The sequence below is a fragment of the Ranitomeya variabilis genome, chromosome 1, assembly GCF_051348905.1.
Source record: "Ranitomeya variabilis isolate aRanVar5 chromosome 1, aRanVar5.hap1, whole genome shotgun sequence".
Taxonomy (NCBI): Eukaryota; Metazoa; Chordata; class Amphibia; order Anura; family Dendrobatidae; genus Ranitomeya; species Ranitomeya variabilis.
In genome coordinates this window covers 505,553,323-505,572,629 of record NC_135232.1, presented here as the reverse complement: position 1 = coordinate 505,572,629, position 19,307 = coordinate 505,553,323, and the positions used below count along the sequence as shown (strand labels likewise).

At 46.6% G+C, this 19,307-nt stretch overlaps 1 protein-coding gene across 1 annotated transcript in view; it reads right to left on the bottom strand.

The window, feature by feature from the left end:
• The window catches only part of CERS1 (ceramide synthase 1), a 146,186-nt gene extending 139,294 nt beyond the window's left edge, over positions 1–6,892 (bottom strand). The window contains exon 1 of the mRNA XM_077252722.1: positions 6,191–6,892. Within this exon, the coding sequence (XP_077108837.1) occupies positions 6,191–6,445 (255 nt within the window). The 5' untranslated portion in view covers positions 6,446–6,892. The remainder of the gene's footprint in view (positions 1–6,190) is intronic.
• Positions 6,893–19,307: the final 12,415 nt, after the last annotated feature.

Below are 19,307 nucleotides of genomic sequence, written 5' to 3'. Positions count from 1 at the left end.
ATGGAAGTAAATGTTTGTTGGTCAAGAAAACAGTCAGGAAACCGATCATTTGTCCATCGGTGAGCCAGGTAAAAATCTCAAACAATCTTGACTGAAAGTGTTGGCACCCTGGAAATTGTTCCAGGAAATTAAATATTTTTCCCAGAAAATTATTGCAGTTTCAAGGGTGCCAAGACTTTCGGACATGCCTGTATCTGAGGTCATGTGCAGCAATATCATTCCATAAGTTAAGTCTTCTGTGGAAAGATAAACTTCTATGCACGCTTTCAGGATAGTTAATAGAAGCTGCTGCAATTGTTTTATTGATTCTGGAACAGGTTTTCTTTATTTCTCTGTGCCCTTCTGTTCCAAAGTTATGCCTCCTGTTAATTAAGTAATAATGAAAATTTTCCCTTAAGCCAACTGGGCGTATGCAACAGAACCTCTCTTTGAGTGCGGCCGTGTTTTGATTGGCCACCATCAGAGGAGGAAAAGCAGAAGTTCTTTGGTATACGCCTAGTTGGTTAAAGGGAAAATTTGCTTGTCTCTTAATTGGATTCATAAATTGGGAACGGGAATAGATGGACACAAAAAAAACTGTTCCAGAGTCAGTGGAGCAGCAGCACTTGAATTGAAAGGTCCTCTTTACATATTAACAGGTAACTAAGTTACCCGAATAGGAGCCACGTCCTGCAGTGACTGCTGTGGCTTAATATAGGGGATCCAGAGAGGAGGACCACCCGAAAAGATGTCTATATAGGGTTATCTAGGTGAGACAACACCTTTCATTTACTACCTGAGCTGACTTACTGTGGTGAAATACAAGGTTTTTACTTGTCTTGCTCTTGTACAGGTCCTTCTCAAAAAATTAGCATATAGTGTTAAATTTCATTATTTACCATAATGTAATGATTACAATTAAACTTTCATATATTATAGATTCATTATCCACCAACTGAAATTTGTCAGGTCTTTTATTGTTTTAATACTGATGATTTTGGCCTACAACTCCTGATAACCCAAAAAACCTGTCTCAATAAATTAGCATATCAAGAAAAGGTTCTCTAAACGACCTATTACCCTAATCTTCTGAATCAACTAATTAACTCTAAACACATGCAAAAGATACCTGAGGCTTTTAAAAACTCCCTGCCTGGTTCATTACTCAAAACCCCCATCATGGGTAAGACTAGCGACCTGACAGATGTCAAGAAGGCCATCATTGACACCCTCAAGCAAGAGGGTAAGACCCAGAAAGAAATTTCTCAACAAATAGGCTGTTCCCAGAGTGCTGTATCAAGGCACCTCAATGGTAAGTCTGTTGGAAGGAAACAATGTGGCAGAAAACGCTGTACAACGAGAAGAGTTGACCGGACCCTGAGGAAGATTGTGGAGAAGGACCGATTCCAGACCTTGGGGAACCTGAGGAAGCAGTGGACTGAGTCTGGTGTGGAAACATCCAGAGCCACCGTGCACAGGCGTGTGCAGGAAATGGGCTACAGGTGCCGCATTCCCCAGGTAAAGCCACTTTTGAACCATAAACAGCGGCAGAAGCGCCTGACCTGGGCTACAGAGAAGCAGCACTGGACTGTTGCTAAGTGGTCCCAAGTACTTTTTTCTGATGAAAGCAAATTTTGCATGTCATTCGGAAATCAAGGTGCCAGAGTCTGGAGGAAGACTGGGGAGAAGGAAATGCCAAAATGCCTGAAGTCCAGTGTCAAGTACCCAGTCAGTGATGGTGTGGGGTGCCATGTCAGCTGCTGGTGTTGGTCCACTGTGTTTCATCAAGGGCAGGGTCAATGCAGCTAGCTATCAGGAGATTTTGGAGCACTTCATGCTTCCTGGCACCTGCTCACAGTGCCAAAACCACTGGTAAATGGTTTACTGACCATGGTATTACTGTGCTCAATTGGCCTGCCAACTCTCCTGACCTGAACCCCATAGAGAATCTGTGGGATATTGTGAAGAGAAAGTTGAGAGACGCAAGACCCAACACTCTGGATGAGCTTAAGGCCGCTATTGAAGCATCCTGGGCCTCCATAACATCTCAGCAGTGTCACAGGCTGATTGCCTCCATGCCACGCCGCATTGAAGCAGTCATTTCTGCCAAAGGATTCCCGACCAAGTATTGAGTGCATAACTGAACATTATTATTTGATGGTTTTTTTGTTTGTTATTAAAAAACACTTTTATTTGATTGGACGGTTGAAATATGCTAATTTATTGAGACAGGTTTTTTGGGTTATCAGGAGTTGTAGGCCAAAATCATCAGTATTAAAACAATAAAAGACCTGACAAATTTCAGTTGGTGGATAATGAATCTATAATAAATGAAAGTTTAATTGTAATCATTACATTATGGTAAATAATGAAATTTAACACTATATGCTAATTTTTTGAGAAGGACCTGTATTCAAACTATTTTGCGGGATGTATTTGTACGGTAGAAACAGAAGCTTAGCATTGTAGAGTTACACCACCCTCAGACCGATCAATGTGCTACCACTGTGTGACACTTGGTTGCTATAGAAACCCTGAGGGATGCTAAAGTTGCTATGGGTGACAGTTCTGCAGCTGCAACCATTTGGTTCTCCTCTGTTAAAGCCCTTCTCCACCCCTGTGATTTTGGCTGGAGGTGAAAGTCTTGTTATGCTTCTGTGCATAAAGTAGTAATGGGGGCAGGAATTCACATTTGTCTATGCGACGACAAGGAAGAACAGTCATGCCAGAGTTTTACGAGACTGAATAAAGGACAATGACATTACAAATACTTGGCCATGTTTTCTAATGAGTCAGGATGTTGTTCTGAATTTAGATGTGTAATATCTGTACATTACTCTCTGCTGTAATACCCAGGAGGTAATAGGGCACATACATGATCTAAAATTTACCTGACAAGTCGACTCATGGATGGCACGTGTAAGGACGGAATGGCGATACAAGCTTCGTGAAAATTTAGTGTATTCTTGCAATCCGTGCACATCCAACAAAACTAAATGAGATTGCAAAATGGATCCACTACATTATATATATATATATATATATATATATACCAGCTATTGAACCCGTTCTACACCTGGGTGGCGAGCATCGTTATTGGTAGATTTTTCTCTCTCTCTTCGATCTCTCTTCATCCTCTCTCTTTCGACCCTCTCTCTCCTCACTCTCTCCTCACCCTGTCTCTCCCCTCACTCTCCTGTTCTCTCATCCTCTCTCCTCACCCTCTCTCTTCTCTCTCGCCTCACCCTCTCTCTTCAGCCTCTCACTCTCTCCTCACCTCTTCCTCTTTTCTCATCTTCTCTCGGTCTCCTCACTCTCTTTCTTCTCTCCTCCCCTCTCTTTCTCTCTCTCTTCGCCCCCTCTCTCTCTCCTCACACTTTCTCTCTATCCTCACCATCTCTCTGTTCTCTCTATCCTCATTTTCTCTCTCCTCACCCTCTCTCTCATCTCTCTCTTACTCACCCTCCTTCTTCTCTCCTCACCCCTTATGTCTCTCTCCTCACACCTGTCTCTCTATCTCTTTCCTCACCCTCTCTCTCTCCTCACCACCGGTGAAGCTGTTCCAACCGATGTCGTGGAGACAGTGACGCCGTTGTGCAAAAATCTGCAGTCACTCTATGTGCCAAATTGTTCCAGCATGATTGCCATTTGCATACATGTGGTCACGTGCCCAATAGTCTCATCTGGCTTCTCTCTATTCATGTCAATTTTAGAGAAGCTGGGTGAGACTAGCAGTCACATGACCAACAACTAGCACAAGAAATCTTGAGTGTGCACAACATACTTTCGCGATTCAGGAGTCAGCTCTTTTCTCAGGTCTGGACAACCCCTTTAGGCTATGTGCTCACGTTGCGGATTCGTGTGTGGATTTTTCATCACCGTTTTTGAAAAATCCGCAGGTAAAACGCATTGCGTTTTACCTGCGGATTAACTGAAGATTTCCTGTTCTTTGTGCGGATTTCAACTGCGTTTTTACACCTGCGGATTCCTATTGAGGAGCAGGTGTAAAAAGCTGCGGAATCCGCACAAAGAATTGACATGCAGCGTTTCCGCGCTTTTTTTTCTGCAGCATGTGCACAGATTTGGTTTTCCATAGGTTTACATCGTACTGTACAATGCATGGAAAACTGCTGCGAATCCGCAGTGACCAATCCACTGCGGATCTGCAGCCAAATCCGCAACGTGTGCACATACCCTTGAAGAGGAACTATCACCAAATGAATTTTTCTAGTAGTAATTCATTTCCATTTATTTAGATGTGTTTGTTTTAGATCCATACTGGCTGCTTTGAAAGTCAGTATCTATCCAAAAAACATTTTTATATCACCTTGTTTCTTTCAAACAAGCATCTTGTGGTTGGCACAGCTTCCCCGGGTTCTCTCTTCTCTGCGCATCCTTCTAATGCGCATGCACTCTTCTCCTGTCACTCGCCCAATACTGCTCTCTGTTGTAGACCGTAGTAGTTGTTGCCTGCTGAGGGGCCAGAGTTTTGCTTTCCTAATACAGGTGTCACTGATGGTTTGCATGCTTGTCATTCTTCCAAGCGCTGCTCTGTATGGTCTAACACTGAGATCGCGCTGGTAACAGTAGAGAGCTCACTTTAGACTCTTGAGCGTATCGCTTTGTGCAATCTCAGTCCACGGTCCAGGCTTTCTAGCTGTAGGCAAGAGATGCACAAATATCCTGAGCTTCCAGATTCCCCAGCATAGTGTTTGATTCACCGGCCCGGCATGACCTCATCTGTATGGTGGTGCATAGGTGATGTTTCGCCATCCCGGCTAATCATAAGCCGAGCCTTGGATCCTGGAGGGTAAGGTGATTTGGGCAGCTCCTGTCCACAGCCAGAGAGCACTGACCTGGACCGTGGACTGAGCTTGCATAAATGATCTGCTCATCTCTAATTGACAGCTATGCAAAGGGAAGAGCAGCAGAGCATCAGTGACACTTGTATCAAAAAAGTAAAACTATAGCCCCCAGCGTATGCAACGACTCGCCTTCATTTATCCATTTTCGACCCTAAATAGTGTGATCCTACTTGTTATCGGGAGACCACGTTCTTTAGGGCACACCTGCACCAGTTCCGGCAGCGAGACTTCGAGGTCATGTAACCGCATGTATGTGATATGCATACTTCCATCCTCATTCAGACTAGACTTGCTGCCTCACTCAATTCAATTGCATTGAAAGAGGCCGCGCATGTCTAGTCGGAATGTGGCTGCACAACGCATACTTGTGGTCATATGACCGCCCGCTCCTGGCATCGGAGAATACTGACAGCGGGCGCTATGCACAATGTGAGGATTCACAAGTCTGCAGTCAAATACAGTGGTTTCAGACTTTTGTGTCAAACTTGGACAACCCCTTTAATAAAGCAAAACTATGACCCTCACAGTAGTGCGACAATTCTCATTCATCCCTTGCCCTCAACATGATCTCTGACCGCTTGGGATATCTTGGTGCATAGGAGCAAGAGACGAAGGTCAACGTTGGGGAGTGATGTATCACAGCTGGGTACTGGGTATGCTGGGAAATCATTTAAAGCCAGTGAGTGGGGGGTCTGCACCAAAACCCAGAGTTTTGGCAGGAAAATATCTGACTAAGATTTGCTTGGTTTTGCGTCCATTATTTGCAGATTTTTTTTTCAATTTTTCCCAGTGTTTTTCACCCATACATTTGAATAAGCGAAAAGTGCTGAAAGAATTGACATGCTGCGCCTTGGCAAAAATATAGCAGGGCTCAAAATACTGTGAAACACTCCATATTTTACACACCAAAAAAATTGCAGCAAAAACGCCACGTGTGAACATACCCTAAGGAATCCTGATGTGTGTCAAGCAGAATATAACAGGTGTACTACAAGGTCTGTAGGAGATGGCAGGGGAGATGGTGCCGACATATGGACAAAGTCCTGGTAACTTTGTATTAGAAGTGACGAAAGTTTAGCCATCCTAGCACCATGAGGTGGGCAATTCCATGAGTTCTATCCTATAATAAGCTAGGTGGCATTTTATTCAGAGGTATTGTAGGTTGTGCCAGTAAGATCCTTCTGAAATCTACTATTCGGGCATGCATAAGAGAAGCAAACACAGTTCCTTATTATACCAGTGTGACTGAGGAGAATGGCAGCTTAAAACACCCTGTTGGCACATGTGCCCACTGCTCCTGTTCTCACACATGGCTCAATGTCCACAGCTCCTATGACCACACTTACTTGGAAGATCCATGTAGTCGTTGCCATGCGCAGACCAGTCCATGCCAGGGCACATACAATTACACACAGCAGCTCCATCCAGGTGAAATTGGCATGAGCTTGTAATATGTCCCATGATGATGCCAAGCCACAGTCTCTGCATTCCTTCAGGGCTCCAGTGAATTGTCTACCACTCTGAATGAGAAGGTCCACATAACCCAGAGAAGATGGCATCTCCACATGCTGGATTTTATGTCCTGGCTCCATGACTGGCATGAGAATTTCGGATGATATTATGAAATGCCCGGTCCTTTTAGGATTAACACATGAATTGCCGTAAAGACAAGCAAGTCCATGAAGACCTACCCTTGCATGAAGGATAGAAGGGTGGCACTGACATCAGCTGGCTGGGGCAGTAATGGGTGCCCCTCCCCGGCCCGGCACATCTGGAAGATTCTGGCTATATGTGATAAAGGGGGGCCAGGCAGATCGGATGATGCATATGGAAGGTGGGGAGCTCCGCTTCTTGCTGGAGCTGGGGGAGGAGGGGGCAGCTGGTGCAGTGAATCTCCCTCTCCCTGATTGGCAGGATCCAGTGCAGCAGGGCAGGATCTAGCAGGGAGGATCCACTGCAAGTAATGGCAGCGGGTGGGCACCGGCGCGGGAGAGGATGGCGCAGGAGATCTGCACAGCTGCCAGTGCCAGCCTAGCCTAGCCTAGCTATGTATATTCACAGCACGTTTGAATGGAGGGAGGGGAGAAGAGGGACTGATTGTCGGGCGGCCAATCACCGGCGCCCAAGTGATGTCAGATCCTCCTCAGTATCGCTTCAGTCATGAGTGGGCATGAGATGTGTGTGCCCGTGCCCTCCACTCTACCAGAGCATGGTGGGCACCGTCCACACCTGCAGATAGAGTCTGCCAGACAGGCTTCATTTACCACTTCAGTACCAGAGTGTATTATCCTTGGATTCACACATGACCTGGAATTAATGCAGTGTTTGAATGTGAAGAATGGCTAGTAAGAAAGGGAAAAGTGTGCGAAAGATTCCACTCGCCCTTCTCCGAATCCACTCAGGACTTTGGCTTCCAAAGCCGCCTGCTAACAACACTTGAGAAAGCGACGCGGCTTATCTGCAGTTGTGAATATTGAGGCGAAAAGGATGTCGAGTTCAGAGAACCGCAAGCGAAATGCCGCCGCACCACAAATGCACCTTGCGAACACAGCCGGGCCCTGCACAGTTATTTTTCAGGGTTTTCTTGTGAAAACACATTATTTTTGAGCCCTGTGACATTGCAGACCTAAAATCTGTCCCTCAGGTATATCCCTCAGTGTGAATGAGGTTGGGTATAATGTACTGGGCTTGTAATACACTGGATTTTCCATCACCAAATCTGAAAAATCCACAGCGTGTACTTCACATGTGGACCTGCACATAGGCCCATTTATCATGGCTGACGGCGGCTATGAAACGACACGCAAGTCTATCTGGGGTCATTGAGCCCCTTTCCATCCAAGGCAATTTTTCGTTTTTACCTTTTAGTTTTTTTCCTTCTATTTTTCCAAAAGCCATAACTTTTTTTTAATTTCCCATCAACATAGCCATATGAGGTCTTGTTTTTTTTGGCAGAACAAGTTGTAGTTTTTAATGCCACCATTCATCGTACCATATAATGAACTGAATAATAGGAACAAAATTCCAGATAGGATGAGATGGTAAAAAATAGGCAATTCTGCCACTGCTTTTGGTTTTTACATCATTTATTCTATGCTAAAAATGACCTATAAACCTGATTCTTCATTTCAGTACAATTACAGTGATATCAAGCTTGCATTTTTTTATTTTAATGAAAACAAAATTCTGAAGTATGTTAAAAAACAACTGGGGGTTTGTGTTGCTGGATCGCCCCCGCGTTAAGGGCAATGGGGTACTCGGCACTGGGTCCTTCGGTGCTCTGCGGGGGATGTCACGGTGGCCCGACCCGGTCCGTGGCCCTTCGAGGGACGTCCAATAAAAGGAATAGTTTTTATGGTTTTGGGAAAGGTCTTTAAAGGGGTAGTTCGTGACGCCACCTGTGGTATTTGGTCAGGATGACCAACGCTGCTTAGGGGTCCGCTGGGGTGATGTAATGGCAGCTAGATGGTGTACCTTCCCACAGGTGAAGTGTATCCCCAGGGCCTCCCAGAAGTGTAGATGGTGATGGTGAATGATGTAAGGCGCAGAGAATAACGAGGACACAAGGTTGCAGTCTCTTTACCTTTTACTGGAGGCTTCAGCATCCACAGTCCAGGGTACAGACCACAGGGTAGGCAGAGTCCGGCCAGTCCAAAGGCAAATACAGAGTCCCCTTATCCAGGTGGAAATCAGTAGCCTTCCTACTAGCGCCTGTGTGTTGTAGTACCTCCCTGCTGAGCTTCCCGGTAAGGTCCTCACAACTCTTGTAGATGTTCTAGATTTTATTTCTTCCTCTCTGTCCCCCAGATGGTGTGGATAGGACAAACCCGTATGACTGATGGCCTGAGGCTTGTTTATAGAGACCCTAGAGACGCCCCGACCCCCACAAGTTGCCACTGTGTCTTCTTAGGTATTAAGGTCGGGCAGCCAACTTGGAATTGACTGTCCTGTCGGTCTCTGAAGTAAAGCGTAGAGTCAATTACTCCCTCGGTGTTCCGGCCACCGGCTACGCGCCTCAGAAGGAGGCAGCCTATTTCAGGGCAGAACTCCTCCTGCTGTTTTCTCCTTGTGCTATGATTTTGTTTCTCACCCTCTACAACACAGTTCTCTTCGTGTCCGTTCTTAGGATGCTGCCGCACATGGGGCAGGTGCAGCTCCGTAGCTTTCTGTTCTAGCTAGACCTCTGACAGGATCCCACCCCTGCCAGGGGCCCTCTGTCTGCAGCTCTGATGTTCCTCCTTTCCCCCTGTCTGCCTGACAGGTGTTGCCTGGGCAAAGCCCAGCCAGCTTCTCTCTAACTTTCTATCCAGCCCACCAGTTTTACCCTTCTGTGAGGAGTGCCCTAGTAGATAGGAGCAAGGCTTCCCCTGGTGGTCTGGAGTGTGAAGTGTGGTGTATGGTTTGTGATACCTGGTAGGTAGATCTCCTTTATTACCTTCAGACGTAATATCACTCCCCCTGGTGGAAGAACAACATTACTGCAACGGCCAGGACTCTGGGGCGCTGCACTCCCCCCGTTAAATCCAGTATTCCCAGACTGGGAAAAGAAAATAACAATACATTAGCAAAAAGACATACAAAATTTTGGAATGCTTTGAAACAAATTAATATAACAGTGCTTCCCTTTATGGAAGGTGAGGACACTTGAACGTTGCAAACAGGAACATATTTACATTGCCAGCTTACTTCTGTAGATGACACTTTCTAACTATGAAATACTATCTATTAACTACTAAGTGCAAGTTCAAAAAAATAAATTAACATTCTCTTTATTCAAGCATAAAACAGTTATTTTTCTCTAAGTGCAAAGTCTTTTAACTAACTTCCTGAGGCTCACTAGAGGACTCACTAACCCCTACAGGTTCACTCTCTTTTTCTTTCAATTTACTTAGCCTCAATTTTATTCAAAGGACATCATCTAACATTTCCTATTCTTAACTACATACTATTAGCTATGTATAACATTATTACTGTCTAACTATTTAAGGCAACATTGTTTCTCTTAGGCAAAGTGCAACAAATTAACATTCCCTTTAAGAGTCTTTTCTGAGGTAAAGCATTTAAATCACATCATCAATACTCAAGTCAGTTCAAAGGTGACGTGATGCAATTTGAGGGACCCGTTACGAACCCCCGAACGTTGCTCTTGGGTGGGCTACAAGACGTGTAGTCCTGACCCAGAATTCTGCCGCACCAACGGGTTTTTCTTCAGGTCTGTGAAGCAAAGCAGTTATTTTTACACCATAATTAACAGCAGTTTCTGTTAAGAGGCAGTCTCTGTAAAAGCCTCCTATGTAAAACCAGTAGAGAGCACCTTTAAGAAGGTGCAAACTATTTACAAACAGTTTGTGAACCATTCACCGTCCATGATTCAAATGTTCTTTTAAAGCAGTGATGAAGTTGTGCAAAAACATAGGATCCCTTTAAACAGGGGATCCCTTTAAAAGTTAACCCTGGCCGGGTTCAAGCAGCAAAGAACAAACAGTTAACTATTTACATTTTATGGCCAGTTTCTTCGAGGTTTATTCTGGCGGTCTCCACCAGGTCTTTACCTGACACGTAGCCCTCTGTGGCTTAGGATAGTTCGGATCCAAGATCACTCCCGGTGCCGGGTACACACCGTTAGTCCGTTTTCCATGCACGGTCAGGTCGTGCGCAGCAATAAAAGTCTGAGTAGCTTAATGGTAACTGCCGGTTACAGCGTGGGCCACCGCAGCCACGTCGGTGGTGAGTTCTCCTCCCAGGGTCCTGGAGACCGCTAAGAGGGCTATGCATCTCTGCACATCCCGGGCCCACCAGCTGTTTCCTTTCTGGTACCGAAGGTAAGTCACGACATCCCCGGGGTTCAAGGCTCGATCTGCGTTGTCTCCGCGGAGGCAGGACTCCACCTCTTCCCGGGCGACATGGACCCGCACCGGCAACCCGATTTCTTGGATAAAACCTTTGTGTTAGGACTCTGAACATTTTGATTACCTTTTGTGCATTACTGCCCTTTTCCAAGATGGTGTCTTTGGTCTCATGTTCACTGTGTCTTCCTGCTATATAACTCCACCCCAGCCTTTAGTCTGTGCTAGAGTATTCTGCCTTGCATCCAGCTCCTGATGACTCCCTGGCTTTGCACCTGCACCTGCTCCTGTGAACCTGTGTGGAGATCCTGCTACTCAGCTCTGAGTTTCTGCTGCATACATCGGTTTCCAGTAATCCTCCATCTGGCTGCTTGTGTTTGTTTCCATCTGCATTTGATGGACATGTAAGCTGTTGCTGCTCTGCTTAAACCTGAGACTTTTACCCAGGCCTCCCTGGTTGTGCTAAGATATTATTTGAACTGCCTTATAAGCATATCTATCTGTGTTTGGACTACCAAGGACTTATTTGTGTCAAGTATCCTCAAGAATAATTGTGCTTCATAGACTTTCTGTGTGATTGCATTTTCCTCTGCAGTTTCCTATAGACTGCTAAGCTGCGTTTAATATTTACTCCAAGTGTTGTGGACTCGAGTTTCTCTCTGCACCTGTTTGAATCACCGTGTGATAATATAGACTTTACCACTTATAAAACTGTGTCCTGTAGTTGTCTTGTTCCATGCAAAGAGTCTCCAGAGTTATCCCTTATAATCATTACACTTTGTCTTTTTGGGGTTGGTATACCACGACAACACCCCACTTCGGTGGCAAGTCGTCCAGCGATTCACCCGGGCCTCCTGTTCCACTTCTCTCTCGTACTCTGTGATCAGGTACTGCCGGTATTCTCCCCAGGGAAAGGGCCCAAGATCAGGCCCTCGTGGTCCGGGGCCTGGTGACGGGGACGTCGGGGCTCTTGCAGTCGCGGTGATGAACAGAGCAAGTGTGGGGGAAGAGCAGATTCCCGGAAGGCCGCTGCACCGAGTACCTGTGGAGCGCCCCCACTGCCGCAGGGCCGAGCGGCACCTGGTACCGGGCCTCTGTGTCTCGGTTCTGGGGTTGTCACGGTGGCTGGGCCCGGTCCGTGACCCTGCTGAGGGGTGTCCAGTGAAAGTTGAGAATGTGATGAGGTTGTGGTGTGGTGCAGGTCACAGTAAATAACGAGGACACCAGGTTGCAGTCTCTTTACCTCTTTACTGAAGGCTTCAGGATCCTCAGTCCGGAATACGGTTAACCGGGCTGCGTGAGTCCGGCCGGTCCGATGGCACCTCCAGAGTTCCCTTTGCAGGTGGAAATCTGTGCCTACCTTCTAGCGCTTGTGTGTTGTGGTCCTCCCCTGCTGTGCTTACGGCAGGGCCGGACTGGCCATCGGGCAGTTCTGGCAAATGCCAGAAGGGCCGATGGCAGTAGTGGGCCGCTCGAGTGTGCCGCTGTTGGCACACTCCCCCCGCTGTCCCCACACTCCCGGCCCCGCATTCAACTATACCGGCGTCATAGACGCCGGTACAGTTGAATGCAATGATGGAGGAGAGAGCGTCCACTGACGCCCCCTCTCCCATCATTCCCCGCTCTGCCTGCCGCTGACACTGCGGGTGCGCGATGACGTCATATCATCGCACACCTGCTGTGTGACCGGGCGGGCAGACTGCATCTGCTGAGACCGGAGCCCGGAGCAGCGCGGGGCACGAGGAGAGAGGTGAGTAGAGTGTTGTTTTTTTTTTATTATTATTATTATATATCATTGACTGTCTGAGACTGAGTGATAACTGGATTGTGGGGCTGTGGGGGCTGCATTACAGTCTATGGGACTGGGCTGCATTACATTCTATGGGACTGGGCTGCATTACATTCTATGGGACTGAGCTGCATTACATTCTATGGGACTGGGCTGCATTATATTCTATGGGGCTGGCTGCATTACATTCTATGGGACTGGGCTGCATTACATTCTATGGGACTGGGATGCATTACATTCTATGGGACTGGGCTGCATTACATTCTATGGGACTGGGCTGCATTACATTCTATGGGACTGGGCTGCATTACATTCTATGGGACTGGGCTGCATTACATTCTATGGGGGCTGTGCTGTAGTACATTCTATGGGACTGGGCTGCATTACATTCTATGGGACTGGGCTGCATTACATTCTATGGGGCTGTGCTGTATTACATTCTATGGGGCTGTGCTGTATTACATTCTATGGGGGCTGGCTGTATTACATTCTATGGGGGCTGTGCTGCATTACATTCTATGGGGGCTGAGCTGTAATGCTGGATACAGCTGTAATTATATGTTATATAGTCGTGTTACACTCCCCTCACTTCTTGTAACCTACAAGTGTACAAAGATATTATACAGTCACCATGTGACAAGTGGGCCTGTGTGACTTCAAATGCCAGGGCTGAATTTTAGTCCCAGTCCGGCCCTGGCTTACGGGATAGTCCCCACAACTGTTGTGTCTGTTTCTGAAGTTCCCTCACAACTCGATTTTGATGTTCTTCTTCGTCCCCTCAGATGATATGGCTAGGACGCACCCGTATGACGGGTAGGCTCGGAGCTCTTCCGGGACCTTAGTGTCGCCCCTCTCCAACTGTTGCCCCCTATGTCTTCTTAGGTGATTTGAGTGAGACAGCCCGCCGATAACTGACTGTCCTGCCATAGGTTTGAAGTAAGGCCTGGAGCTCAATACTTCCTCGGCGTTTCCGGCCACCGGCTACGCGCCTCAGTAGGATGTTGCCTCGTCTTACAGCACTGTTGTGAATTAGACTTTTTTGGCTCCCTCTTGTGGTCACTAGTGATATGACTCTGGGATTGTCTTTCCTCAGTTTGGCACCCACCTGGGTCGTTAGTCCAGGGGTGTTGCTATATAAACTTCCTGGTTTCTCAGTCCAGTGCCTGGCATCGTTGTAATCAGTTCCTTTCTGTTTGCTCCTGTCTGCTGGTCTTGGATCTTGCAAAATTAAGCTAAGTCCTGCTTCCTTGTTTTTTGGTTATTTGCTTTGCTCTTATTTTTTGTCCAGCTTGTACTAAATGTGATTCCTGATTTTGCTGGAAGCTCTAGGGGGCTGGTGGTCTCCCCCCGGGCCGTTAGACGGTTCGGGGGTTCTTGAATATCCAGCGTGGAAATTTTGATAGGGTTTTTGCTGACCATATAAGTCATCTTACTATATTCTGCTATTAGTCAGTGGGCCTCTCTTTGCTAAATATCTAGTTCATTCTTACGTTTGTCTTTTCTCCTTACCTCACCGTTATTATTTGTTGGGGGCTTGTATCCAACTTTTGGGGTCTTTTCTCTGGAGGCAAGAAAGGTCTATCTTTTCCCTTCTAGGGTTAGTTAGTTCTCCGGCTGGCGCGAGACGTCTAGAACCAACGTAGGCACGTTCCCCGGCTGCTGCTATTTGTGGTGCTAGGATTAGATATATGGTCAGCCCAATTACCACTGCCCTATGAGCTGGTTTTTTGTGTTTGCAGACTTGGTATGTACTTTTGAGACCCTCTGCCATTGGGGTCATAACAGTATGCCAGGCCAAGGTTGAATGTTTAATGCATTGCAGAAGTGGGATTACAAGAAAGGAAAGTCTGAGGTTTCTTTTTTTTTTTTCTCTTTCCTCTCTTTTTTCCTCCCCTTTACCTCTGAGTGGCTTGTGCTTGCTGCAGACATGAATGTCCAGACTTTGATTACAAGTGTGGATCAGCTTGCTGCTCGTGTGCAGGGCATACAAGATTTTGTTACCAGTAGTCCAATGTCTGAACCTAAAATACCTATTCCTGAACTGTTCTCTGGAGACCGATTTAAGTTTAGGAATTTCAGGAATAATTGTAAATTGTTTCTATCTCTGAGACCCCGTTCATCTGGAGACTCAGCTCAGCAAGTAAAAATTGTTATCTCTTTCTTACGGGGCGACCCTCAGGATTGGGCCTTCTCGCTAGCGCCAGGAGATCCGGCATTGGCAAATATTGATGCGTTTTTTCTGGCGCTCGGATTGCTTTACGAGGAACCCAATCTTGAAATTCAGGCAGAAAAAGCCTTGCTGGCTATTTCTCAGGGTCAGGATGAAGCTGAAGTGTATTGCCAAAAATTTTGGAAATGGTCCGTGCTTACTCAGTGGAATGAGTGCGCTCTGGCCGCAAATTTCAGAAATGGCCTTTCTGAAGCCATTAAGAATGTGATGGTGGGTTTCTCCATTCCTACAGGTCTGAATGATTCCATGGCGCTGGCTATTCAAATTGACCGGCGTTTGCGGGAGCGCAAAGCCGCGAATCCTCTGGTGGTGGTGTTGTCTGAACAAACACCTGATTTAATGCAATGTGGTAGAATTCAGACTAGAAATGAACAGAAAAATCATAGACGTCAGAATGGGTTGTGTTTTTACTGTGGTGATTCTACACATGTTATATCAGCATGCTCTAAACGCCTAACTAGGGTTGTTAGTCCTGTCGCCATTGGTAATTTGCAACCTAAATTTATTTTGTCTGTGACTTTAATTTGCTCATTGTCCTCCTACCCTGTTATGGCGTTTGTGGATTCAGGTGCTGCCCTGAGTCTTATGGATCTGTCGTTTGCCAAGCGCTGTGGTTTTGTTCTTGAGCCGTTGGTAAATCCTATCCCTCTTAGAGGTATTGATGCTACGCCATTGGCGGAAAATAAACCGCAGTTTTGGACACAGGTAACCATGTGCATGACTCCTGAACATCAGGAGGTGATTCGTTTTCTTGTTCTGCATAAAATGCATGATTTGGTCGTTTTGGGTCTGCCATGGTTACAGACCCATAATCCAGTCTTGGATTGGAAGGCAATGTCTGTGTCAAGTTGGGGCTGTCAGGGAATTCATGGTGATTCCCCGCCGGTGTCTATTGCTTCCTCTACTCCTTCGGAAGTTCCTGAGTATTTGTCTGATTACCAGGATGTATTCAGCGAGTCCAGGTCCAGTGCTCTTCCTCCTCATAGGGACTGTGACTGCGCTATAGATTTGATTCCAGGTAGTAAATTTCCTAAGGGAAGATTATTTAATCTGTCTGTACCTGAGCATACCGCAATGCGTTCGTATATCAAGGAATCTCTGGAGAAGGGGCATATCCGTCCATCCTCTTCCCCTCTTGGTGCGGGATTTTTTTTTGTGGCCAAGAAGGACGGAGACCTTTGAGACCTTGTATTGACTATCGGCTTCTGAATAAAATCACTGTTAAATTTCAGTATCCTTTGCCTCTGTTGTCGGACTTGTTTGCCCGGATTAGAGCTGCCAAGTGGTTCAACAAGATAGATCTTCGTGGTGCGTACAACCTTGTGCGCATTAAGCAAGGAGATGAATGGAAAACTGCATTTAATACGCCCGAAGGTCATTTTGAGTACTTGGTGATGCCTTTCGGGCTCTCTAATGCTCCTTCAGTGTTTCAGTCCTTTATGCAATGATATTTTCCGGAAGTATCTGGATAAATTTATGATTGTTTATCTGGATGATATTCTGGTTTTTTCTGATGATTGGGACTCGCATGTAGAGCAGGTCAGGATGGTGTTTCAGGTTTTGCGTGAGAATGCTTTGTTTGTTAAGGGCTCAAAGTGTCTCTTTGGAGTACAGAAGGTTCCCTTTTTGGGTTTTATTTTTTCCCCTTCTGCGGTGGAGATGGACCCAGTCAAGGTCCGAGCTATTCATGATTGGACTCAACCCACGTCAGTTAAGAGTCTTCAGAAGTTCTTGGGTTTTGCTAACTTCTACCGTCGTTTTATCGCTAATTTTTCTAGCGTTGTTAAACCTTTGACGGATATGACCAAGAAAGGTTCTGATGTTGCTAACTGGGCTCCTGCAGCCGTGGAAGCCTTTCAAGAGTTGAAGCGCCGGTTTACTTCGGCGCCTGTTTTGTGCCAGCCTGATGTCTCACTTCCCTTTTAGGTTGAAGTGGATGCTTCTGAGATTGGGGCAGGGGCCGTTTTGTCGTAGAGAGGCCCTGGTTGCTCTGTAATGAGACCATGTGCTTTTTTCTCTAGGAAGTTTTCGCCTGCTGAGCGGAATTATGATGTTGGCAATCGGGAGTTGTTGGCCATGAAGTGGGCATTTGAGGAGTGGCGTCATTGGCTCGAGGGTGCTAAGCATCGTGTGGTGGTCTTGACTGATCACAAAAATCTGATGTATCTCGAGTCTGCTAAACGCCTGAATCCTAGACAGGCCCGCTGGTCATTGTTTTTCTCCCGTTTTGACTTTGTGGTCTCGTATTTACCAGGTTCAAAGAATGTGAAGGCTGATGCTCTTTCAAGGAGCTTTGTGCCTGACTCTCCTGGAGTCGCAGAACCTGTTGGTATTCTCAAAGAGGGAGTTATCCTGTCAGCCATTTCTCCGGATTTGCGACGTGTGTTGCAGAGATTTCAGGCTGGTAGACCTGACTCTTGTCCACCTGACAGACTGTTTGTTCCTGATAAGTGGACCAGCAGAGTCATTTCCGAGGTTCATTCCTCGGTGTTGGCAGGGCATCCGGGAATTTTTGGCACCAGAGATCTGGTGGCTAGGTCCTTTTGGTGGCCTTCCTTGTCACGGGATGTGCGGTCATTTGTGCAGTCCTGTGGGACTTGTGCTCGAGCTAAGCCTTGCTGTTCTCGTGCCAGCGGGTTGCTCTTGCCCTTGCCTGTCCCGAAGAGGCCTTGGACACACATTTCCATGGATTTCATTTCAGATCTTCCGGTGTCTCAGGGCATGTCTGTCATCTGGGTGGTATGTGATCGCTTTTCCAAGATGGTCCATTTGGTATCTTTGCCTAAGCTGCCTTCCTCTTCCGATCTGGTTCCTTTGTTCTTTCAGAATGTGGTTCGTTTACACGGCATTCCTGAGAATATTGTGTCTGACAGAGGATCCCAGTTTGTTTCCAGGTTCTGGCGATCCTTTTGTGCTAAGATGGGCATTGATTTGTCGTTTTCGTCTGCCTTTCATCCTCAGACTAATGGACAAACGGAGTGAACTAATCAGACTCTGGAGGCTTATTTGAGGTGTTTTGTTTCTGCAGATCAGGATGATTGGGTGACCTTCTTGCCGTTGGCTGAGTTTGCCCTTAATAATCGGGCTAGTTCCGCTACTTTGGTTTCACCATTTTTTTGCAACTCTGGTTTCCATCCTCGTTTTTCCTCGGGACATGTGGAGCCTTCTGACTGTCCTGGGGTAGATTCCGTGGTGGATAGGTTGCAGCGGATCTGGAATCATGTGGTGGACAACTTGAAGTTGTCACAGGAGAAGGCTCAGCGTTTTGCCAACCGCCGCCGCGGTGTGGGTCCCCGACTTCGTGTTGGGGATTTGGTATGGCTGTCTTCTTGATTTGTTCCTATGAAGGTCTCCTCTCCTAAATTTAAGCCTCGCTTCATCGGTCCTTACAAGATATTGGAAATCCTTAATCCTGTGTCCTTTCGCTTGGATCTTCCGGTGTCGTTTGCCATTCACAACGTGTTCCATAGGTCTTTGTTGCGGCAGTACGTTGTACCTGTGGTTCCTTCTGTTGAGCCTCCTGCTCCGGTGTTGGTTGAGGGCGAGTTGGAGTACGTGGTGGAGAAGATCTTGGATTCTCGTCTCTCCAGACGGAGGCTTCAGTATCTGGTCAAGTGGAAGGGCTATGGTCAGGAGGATAATTCCTGGGTGGTTGCCTCTGATGTGCATGCGGCCGATTTAGTTCGTGCCTTTCACGCTGCTCATCCTGATCGCCCTGGTGGTCTTGGTGAGGGTTCGGTGACCCCTCCTTAAAGGGGGGTGTTGTGAATTTGGTTTCTGGGCTCCCCCGGTGGTTTCTGGTGGTACTGCACTTGTGTGCTTCATCTCCTCTGTTCACCTGTTTTCCATCAGTATGTGGGAGTTTTCTATTTAGCCTTGCTCCTCAGTCATTTCTATGCCGGCCAACAATGTTACCAGAAGCCTTTCTGTTGCATGTTCCTGCTCCTAGACAACTATCAGCTAAGTTGGACTTGTTGTCCTAAGTTTGTTTTGCATTTTTATTCCAGTTCTCTGTGATTGAATATTTCTGAGGCTGGAAGCTCTTGTGAGCTGAAATTGCCACTCTGGTGTCATGAGTTGATGTTAGAGTCTTAAAGTAATTTCAGGATGGTATTTTGAAAGGGTTTTCAGCTGACCGTGAAGTTCCCTTTTCTGTCTTCCTACTATCTAGTAAGCGGACCTCAATTTGCTAAACCTATCTTCATACTTCGTATGTCATTTTCCTCTAAAATCACCGCCAATATATGTGGGGGCTACTGTCTGCCTTTTGGGGAAAATTTCTCTAGAGGTAAGCCAGGTCTGTATTTTCCTCTGCTAGGGTCAGTCAGTTCTCCGGCTGGCGCTGGGCGTCTAGGGATAAAACGTAGGCACGCTACCCGGCCACTGTTAGTTGTGCGGTAGGTTTAGCTCATGGTCAGCTCGAGTTCCCATCTTCCAAGAGCTAGTCCTTTTGTATGCTTAATTACGTTCTCTTGCCATTGAGAACCATGACAGTTTGGCCGGCCAAGGGTTAAAATAATTGGCAGAAGAAAGGAGAGAAAAGAAGTCTGCAGAGAATTTTTTTTTTTTTTTTTTTTTCCTCCTGAGTTTGCTCATTA